Genomic DNA, 9511 nt, shown 5'->3' with positions numbered 1-9511 from the left:
AAAGTGGCATTCCCATCGCATAAGTACTTGATTGGATAACACACCTAGCAGCATGTTTTTTTCGGATGTGCATGACACCAAGGCAAAAATGGTATTTAATGCTCGATCGACCATGCAAAGCATATTCGATGGGCACAATACTTTTCCTACGCCTCAACCTAGGTGGTATTGAAATATTCTCAAACAGGCACACCCATCCAATAATTACTTGGCCAGATAAGAGTCCTAAGGGCATGTTTTTTTGTAGATGTGCATATCACTACCGAAAAAACGATGTATAATGCATGATCGGCCATGCAAAGCATATCCGATGGTGACAATACTTTGCACGAATCTCAAGCTAGTTGAAACCTACTTGCGTGCAAAGTGGAGCCCCCATCTAAGAAGTACTTGTTTGAATAACACACCTAGGACGTGTTTTTTTATGGTTGTGCATGACACTAAGGCAAAAACGGTGTTTTATGCTTAATCGACAATGCAAAGCATATCCAATGGGCGCAATACTTTGCGCACACCTTCAAATAGGTGAAATTGACTTACACGCAAAGTGGCATGCCCATCGCATAAGTACTTGATCGAATAACATACTTAGCAGCGTGTTTTTTTTGAATGTGCATGACATTAGAGCAAAAATAGTATTTAGTGCTCGATCGACCATGCAAAGGATATCCGATGGGCATAATAATTTTCCTATGCCTTAACCTAGGTGGTATTGAAATGTTCTCAAAGAGGCACACCCATCCGATAAGTACTTGGTCAGATAACATACCTAAGGGCGTGTTTTTTTGCGGATGTGCATATCACTATGGGAAAAACGGTGGATAATGCATGATCGACCATACAAAGCATATCCGATGGTCACAATACTTTGCACGCGCCTCAACCTAGTTGAAACGGACTTGCATGCAAAGTGGGGCACCCATTCCATAAGTACTTGATCAAATAACATACCTAGCAGCGTGTTTTTTTACGGATGAGCATGACACTAAGGCAAAAATGGTGTTTTATGCTTGATCGGCAATGCAAAGCATATCCGATGGGCATAATACTTTGCACACACCCTCAACTAGGTGGATTTAACTTACATGCAAAGTGGGGCACCCATCCCATAAGTACTTGATTAGATAACATACCTAGCAGCATGTTTTTTTACGGATGTGCATGACACTAGAGCAAAAATGGTATTTAATGCTCGATCGACAATGCAAAGGATATCCGATGGGCAGAATACTTTTCCTATGCCTTAACCTAGGTTATATTGACATGTTCTCAAAGAGGCACACCCATCAGATAAGTACTTGGTTGGATGACACACCTAAGGGCGTGTTTTTTTATGGATGTGCATATCACTAGGAAAAAACCATATATAATGCATGATCGACCATGCAAAGCATATCTGATGGTCACAATACTTTGCACACACCTCAACCTAGTTGAAACGGACTTGCATGCAAAGTGGAGCCCCCATCTGAGAAGTACTTGTTTGAATAACACACCTAGGACCGTGTTTTTTTATGGTTGTGCATGACACGAAGGCAAAAATAGTGTTTTATGCTTGATCGACAATGCAAAGCATATCCGATGGGTACAATACTTTGCAAACAACTTAAACTAGGTGGAATTCACTTACATGCAAAGTGGCATTTCCATCCCATAAGTACTTGATCGGATAACATAACTAGCAGCGTGTTTTTTTATGGATGTGCATGACACTAAGACAAAAATGGTATTTAATGCTCGATCGACCATGCAAAGCATATCTGATGGGCACAATACTTTTCCTATGTCTCACCCTCGGTGGTATTGACTTGTTTTCAAAGAGGCACACCCATCCGATAAGTACTTGGTCAGATAACACACCTAAGGGTGTGTTTTTTTATGGATATGCATATCATTAGGGGGAAAACGGTGTATAATGCATGATCAACCATGCAAAGCATATCTGACTTGCGTTCAAAGTGGAGCCCCCATCCGATAAGTACTTGTTTGAATAACACACCTAGGACCATGTTTTTTATGGTTGTGTATGACACTGAGGCACAAATGGTGTTTAATGTGTGATATACCATGCAAAGCATAGACGATGGGCACAATACTTTGCACGCACCTCAACGTAGGTGTTATTGAGTTGCATGCAAAGTGGCGTGTTCATCTAATGAGTACTTGATCGGATAACTTCTCCCACCAATAAATTAAGTACTCTTTGGAAGAAGAACTTTGGATATGTTAAAATCCCAAGGAGGCAAAAAATGTCAAAGTGCAATGTCTGTGATGATTTAAAGCGAGCGATTGAGAGTGCAACATGTCCAAAGGGAATTATACAAAAAAAACCAAAAATCTCATCATGACCTTATTCGACATTCCAGACAAAAATATGCATTTTGGAAGGAGCAAGTTATTTCACATCCTGATGACTACATGTGCCTTATTGTAGATGGCATGGATCAGAATACAACAACATTGCCTCATTTTGTTGCCACTCCACCTAAATTACAAGGAAAGCACTTTCTAAAGACACATCTATGTGGAGTGTTAGTGCATGGAATTAAGTTCTTTGCAGATATATGGATTGATTCCTTGCATCTACATGTTAGCAATCAAGTTGTAACATCTATTATGAAGGCAATTCGCAATGTACATGCAGAAAAAGGTCGCCTACCACTGACTTTGAGAATACAAGCTGATAATTATGACACGAAAATAAGAATGTACTCATGTTTGCATTCTGCTCCATGCTAGTTGCTCATCGAATCTTCAATGAGGTCGAATGTGGATTTTTGTATGTTAGGCATACACATGAGGATATCGAACAGGTTTTTAGCACAGTCTCAAGAGAGCTTAAATGCAAGGATGTGGAGACAATAGATGACTTGGTAAGAAGATGTGGCAGGCAAGTTGGTGGTCGTAAGGAAAGTACAGTATGTGAGAGGCTTGAAAGAATGTATGATTGGAAGAGCTTCATTCCACCTTTCATACAAATGGGTGGTGATGCATTGACAGGTCATACCAATCCACACTACTTTCATTTTTTTTTTAAAGATGAAAAACCCATAATGCAATGGCAACAGTATTCTCATGATACAAAATGGGAACCTGAAGAACCTTACAGTCTCTCAACTTCAATTCCCAGCAAGAAAAGGTATCTGGGCTCCTATACAAGAATTCAATGAGAGGTCTAACTGTGAAATAGAAGGATTAAAAGCATTTATTACATACAAAGAGAAAATGCTCCGGAGATATCCTGATTCGAAGCCTACTTGGAGAGAACACACTTCCACTGTAATTAACAAGACACGAAATTTAATAAAGGACCTTGAGAGAATGTGAGGCTCAAAGGATGTCAAGGAAGAATGCAATATGTTGTGGCCAAATGTTCATAACGATTTGCGCCCAGCTCCAGTCTTTGAAAATGAATTTATATCATTACTCCCACATCCATATTGTGGACCGAAGAAGAGAGAGTTTATGCCACAAGTAGATATAGAGGTCGATTGAATTGTTGTGGTTCGGCCATCAGATGATGAATATGAGAATGTGAAGTTTTGGGTTGCAAAAGTAGTTGATGTGCAAAGAGATGACCAAGGGAGAGCTACAACATTTACAACGATATGGTATGAGCTAAAGGGCAAGAAGGAGAATATGGATAACAACACATTGTATACTAATTGTATAATGAAGGAGTGGGTCCCAAATGATGAAGCGGTCTCACAAGTTTCAACGGAGACAATCATAGTGTCTTGGCATTCAAGGGCAAAGAAATCAAAGAAGCGCATGGGATATGAGGTAGAAGGAAAAGTAAAAATACCACAGCAAAGTATTTTACATATACACGAATTTTTAAGGATTGGCAAGAGGAGTGGGAGTTAATGCAGATGGCACCTCGCAAGGGACTGTCGTGACATTGAGCAATAAGACAATGGGGAGTTAAATTATGCAGATGGCACAAATTGAGGCTCTTTAAGAGCAACAATTATTTAAATTGTAAACATATGTTCAATCTATATCATTTTATACAAGGACTCCAACTGAGAACAACATCTCTCAATGTAAACATATAATGATAGCTATAATTGCTATTATAATTCTTTGGTTCAATACAAAACTTGGGTCTTATGGCATCATGTCTTTTTTCTATTTATTAAAAGTTTTAAAAATTTTGTGTATATTGAGAGTGACAATGTTATTTACATGAAATATTTAAGTCTCCTTTCATGGATTTATAAATTTATCACGTCAAGGAGAAATATTGAAAATAATTAAATTAACAAATAGCTTAGGTATAGCTAGAATTTCTAAAATAGGATTATTTCAAATTCTTGCATGTTGGTGCAAAAGTATAGATTGAAAAAACCAGATTTTTATGTGAATATGATAGTGCCACAAAGTGAACTTTTAATTTGGGAAGAATTTTTTCAGAAAGTAAAATTTTGATTTGGGAAGGATATTTTCACAAAGTAAACTTTTCATTTGGAAAGGATTTTCAGGCTTCATCCAAAAACAACAGAAAAAGTCCAAAATTAATGAAATAGGTGTTGTTTGCCCCTCGTACCCCTAAAGTCTTGGAAGTTTCAACTTTTCTGAAGCTTGTTTTTTTGGGGCCTCCCCCTCCCTCTTTTCATGCTCTTGAATTTGTCGTTGCAAGTCAAAAAGGGAGATTATGTCTCCCCCCATCAAACAAATATAAAATAGGTAAAAAAAAGGGGCAAATGTTTCTCATCACTCACCTGCCATTCGTTTTTCATTGCTCCTATGCATTCGGTCGTCAATTTGTTAACAACAAAATTCAATGGGCTCTACAAGTCTCCATGGCTTGTCCCCCCATGGGGGATGGTACCTGTGTTGTGTTCTCCACGATGCTCTGCATAGGTTGCATGGTATTTTGCTTGCTGCGTGTAGATCTGTCGTGTAGCCTCTACAATCCACGATTCTCCTCCTTTGCAATCGACATAGTTAACAACTCTATGATCTCCATCTTCACGCTACACAATTGCAAAGCTCACCTCTAGTAACTCCCACCTTCGCTATCTATGAACAATAGCCTGTGATGCGATTCGTAGGTTGTTGTTTTCTTACACTCATAACATGAGCCAACATCTTGCCCTCCATGCTCCCTCGTTGAATTCTCCTCTTTCTCGCCTCATACTATTTGAAAGCGTGTATTTGTCAAGCAATCCTGGCATTCAATCTTGCTAGATGTATAGGATGCAATGGCCATAACTTTCACATAAGTGGCCTCCATGGCCTTTGCCACCTTGACTCCACCATAGATCAATAACAAGGCACACCTTACATTAACCTTATGTTTAATTAACCTTAATATAACTTTATATTAAACACTCCTTAGCCATCGCCATCCTCGAACTAATATTAGTCCATTTTTTAACTTTTTGTTCTTGGAGGAACATAAAGTTTGAGACAACCCACCCAATCTATTCGGAGGGGGAAATAAAGAGGTAGTTGTGCATCTTTGGCCATATCTCTTCCACAACCTTGTTATTCACTTCATTTTTTCATTATGTACTTGAAATTTGAAACTACTATGATATGCTAACGTTCGACTAAGCTTAGTAATCCATTATGCATCTACAAAGTAGTGCGTGCCTAGCAGCCCAAAAACAAAAGTATGATTCCAAAGCCGGGAGGATGAGAGCAGGCTAACGTGCGCACAATGTGAAAGTGGAAGCTGAAGGATTGACAGCTGGGAGCCGATTTCAAGGGGACTCTGGAGCCTGAAGGAGGACGAGGAAGGGCGGCGGCGGCCAAGCACACGCTCAGGACGGCGTCCTCTACTTACCTAATTAACAACGTCCCTGCAGACACACCCACACACACACTGTCTCTTCATGATGACTAATGTATTACTTTTGGCTTGTTGTTCGTCGTCTCCATCCTCCTTGTAAAAAGTTGTAACTTGTGAGTAAATAGAGTTTGGAGCTTGCCTCAGTGTGATCTTGTGAATATAATCAGTACCTCGTCCACTATTTGTATCCACCACCGTTTCGAAGCGACCAGTTTCATTGTCTCTCCACGTCACCAAATGTGACTCGGCATGGCAAGCATTGCCAGTTGCAACACTCACTTAAAGCAGAGTAACATCGCACAGAGTTTAAGCAGCATCCGATCTAGTGCTGTGCCTCCTCCTGCATCCCTTGTATTTGCTACTCCTCATAGGTCCGTAGCATTGCTTCCCTTCTGAGATTCTGCCTGCCATTTCATCGCATTTCCTTTGGTATTCCACTCACCTCAGCCCTTTTTCCTACGTTCCTTCAGTTTTATGCCCAAAGTCTTCCTCTTCTGACTTCGTTCAGGTTCGCCTTCTGGCATTGATCTGCTGATAGGCTCGGCTCTGTGAGTTTTTGATCGCGTTGCAGCTGTTTAGCCATGGCAACATCTCGTCGCCTTTTCTGCTTCCTTGCAGCTGTGTTGATTATCTCCATCCACACTCTTGATGTCAATGCAGAGGACGCTGTGCAACCCATAACGTGGAATGTGACATATGGAACTGTCGCCCCGCTGGGTGTTTCGAAGCAGGTATTCGTGGACATGTAGTGCTATTAGCGTCTTGCTAATCGTCATAGTTATATGACTTCTTGCTTGTCTTGCTTCTTTCTCACTCTCCCCCCTTTTTCTGCAGGTTTTACTCATCAATGGGCAATTTCCTGGCCCTGAAATAGATACTGTCACCAATGTTGATCTCCAAATTAATGTGTTCAACAGTCTCCACGAGCCCCTATTGTTCACTTGGTGAGTTCAATTGAAAACACTTATTCCACCACACATCAGCAGAATGATATGCTCGGCTTCACGCCATTTTCTTGAAGTCGTCCCTTCTCTTATCTTGCAGGAATGGCATTTGGCAGCGGCGTACTTCCTGGCAGGATGGTGTTCTTGGGACTAACTGCCCCATCCTCCCCGGCCAAAACTTTACGTACTTCTTCCAAGCGAAAGATCAAATAGGATCATATTTTTATTTCCCTTCAACTGGATTTTTAAAGGCTGCTGGAGGCTATGGTGGTTTGAAGATTGACAACAGAATCATCATTCCTCTACCATATCCAAATCCAGATGGAGATGTGTTCGTTCTCATCGGGGATTGGTACAATGCTAATCATACGGTAACTGTAGGATTTCTTAAGATCACCAAGCCGTAATATAACTGCAAGCGTATGCTCTTAAGTTGAGCATGTGCGCTCAAAGTTTGTCAGTATTGACCTCAGGACCTGCAAGCACAGCTGGACGGTGGGGGTACGCTCGGGCCTCCAGACGGGATCCTGATCAATGGAAATGGACCGTACCGAGCTTTTGTGACTCTTGACCCTGGTATGCAATCCTTTCTTTCGGGACAATCCTTCAGAAGTACTGAATGATTTTTGGTATGCAATTCTTTAGTTGGGGATAATCCTCCTTAAGTTATTACAATGAATTTCTTTTGCATCTCCTTCGGCCGGCGACAGCGCTTTGTCTGATATGCTGTGTTTTGGACTTTGCAGGGAAAACATACAGGCTTCGGATCTCTAACGTAGGCATAACGACTTCTTTGAACTTCAGAATCGCTGGTCACAATTTGACCTTAGTGGAAACAGAGGGATCCCATACCGCGCAGAATGTCTATGAGAACCTTGATATCCATGTTGGACAGTCTTACTCGGTTCTTGTCACGCTAAACCAAGCTCCTGGTGATTATTACATGATTGCTAGCTCTCGATTCATCACCCCGGTGTTAACCGGCGTAGGATTCATTCAATATTCAAACTCTGCATCCAAGGCCTCAGGCCCTCTCCCTCCAGGGCCAACCATCGAAATTGACTACTCCATCAACCAGGCTAGAACGATCACGTAAGCTTTGTCACGGGCTTTGTCGAATCTCGAATGTTTCCTTACTGCTCTTCAAGTTTCCTGAATGCACTGTGTTTTCTCCAGCTGGAATTTAACTGCCAACGCTGCTCGTCCGAATCCTCAAGGATCATTTCATTATGGCATGATCAATGTCTCTCAAACTGTTGTACTCGATGGGACCTCTGGTGCAATCAACGGCAAACAGCGATACGCTGTCAACAGCATCTCCTACACCAACCCTGACACACCTTTGAAACTCGCTGATTACTTTAACCTCGGCGGTGTCTTCTCTCTCGACTTCCCTAACTTTCCATCCGGCGGGTCTCCGTATTTTGGGACATCCGTTCTCTCTACATCTTTTAGGGACTTCTTAGAGTTGATATTTCAGAACGATGAAGGCGTTGTACAGAGCTGGCACATCGATGGATATATTGCGTTCGTGGTCGGGTGAGTTTAGGGACGTAGTTGCGGTTCTCAAATTCTCTTGTCTCTACGATCGAATTAAAAGTCCGCGGACGATCTCATTGTGTGCAGTATGGATGGAGGTCGATGGACTACTGCCAACAGGGGGGGGTATAATCTATTCGATGCTGTAGCGCGTTCTACAGTGCAGGTAACTGTAGCGACAGTCAATAGGCGGTGAATGTCGGACTGACAAAAAAGGTCAGGGATTCAAGCTATTTTCACTTTTCGGATGCAGGTTTATCCCCAGTCCTGGACAGCCGTGATGTTGGAGCTCGACAACGTGGGCATGTGGAACGTACGTTCGCAGCTGTGGGAACATCAATATCTTGGTGAACAGATCTACTTCCGCGTTCCCAATCCCGATGGATCCATCAGAAACGAAGCGCCCATTCCCACCAATGCTCGTCTTTACGGCAAAGCGATTGGGCAGCAGGTATAGGCCGGCCTGTCAGGGAGTTTATCCCATGTCATCAATAGTTATCCCATGTCATCAATAGTTACCAATATCGAAGCATCACCAAGTGTGATTTGCATTGAGATTTATTCACATTCTTGTACGCGTGTTTCCGATTCGAAATTTTATGTATTTGAAGCATCAGCAATACAAACAGATTACTGACCCGTCGGAGCCACCTTCAATGGGCTAGCGACGCACCTCCGTCGAGTCTCAAGATTAGAGCATATGGGACGCACCTTCGTCGAGTCTCAAGATCTAGAGCATATGTTACCTTTATTGTCAAAGGTTATAAATATTGAAAGCTTTTAAAGGAATTTTAAAATGGGAACTTATGTGGAACGAGTAGCATGACCTCTCCACTATGGGTTAGGACCATTTGGATCTAAGTTAAGCCTTACCATTGGTTTACTTGGAATGGAACCTTTCCATTGCATTGCATATGTGTATATACATGTGTGTATACAGAATCCAACCAAGTAGTTTGAAAAAGCATGCTATCTTATGTTGTAAACATATGCAAATGCCTAGGCAACCTTACCCGCTCCTTAAAATAACTTAGATCTTTCTTATTAATTGAGCCAAATAACAAATGTTATCCTAAAAAGTATTGCACCAAATCTTGTTGTAGAACAAATTGTTCTAAAAACCAAAGCCAAGAATGATCAATGTTTATGTTTTATGTAGACCCCATGCTCCTTCCTCTCCTCACATTGTTGCTTCATAACCTTAGGTTACAATCGTTATGCTGTGTAA

At 41.5% G+C, this 9511-nt stretch overlaps 1 protein-coding gene across 1 annotated transcript; it reads left to right on the top strand.

Moving 5' to 3' along the window:
- The first annotated feature begins 6381 nt into the window (after nucleotides 1–6381).
- Nucleotides 6382–8740, top strand: LOC147899840 (L-ascorbate oxidase homolog). Its single transcript, XM_087377430.1, has 8 exons — nucleotides 6382–6531; nucleotides 6635–6744; nucleotides 6845–7115; nucleotides 7218–7320; nucleotides 7491–7836; nucleotides 7921–8283; nucleotides 8371–8449; nucleotides 8537–8740. Exons 1-8 carry the CDS (start codon nucleotides 6382–6384, stop codon nucleotides 8738–8740), a joined length of 1626 nt encoding a protein of 541 aa, XP_087233556.1.
- The last annotated feature ends 771 nt before the right edge of the window (nucleotides 8741–9511 follow it).

The sequence above is a fragment of the Dipteris shenzhenensis genome, chromosome 7, assembly GCF_047967505.1.
Source record: "Dipteris shenzhenensis isolate YYH24624 ecotype China chromosome 7, Dip_SZ_1.0, whole genome shotgun sequence".
Taxonomy (NCBI): Eukaryota; Viridiplantae; Streptophyta; class Polypodiopsida; order Gleicheniales; family Dipteridaceae; genus Dipteris; species Dipteris shenzhenensis.
The sequence above is the reverse complement of the archived record's forward strand: the minus strand, read 5'-3'. Positions and strand labels throughout refer to the sequence as shown.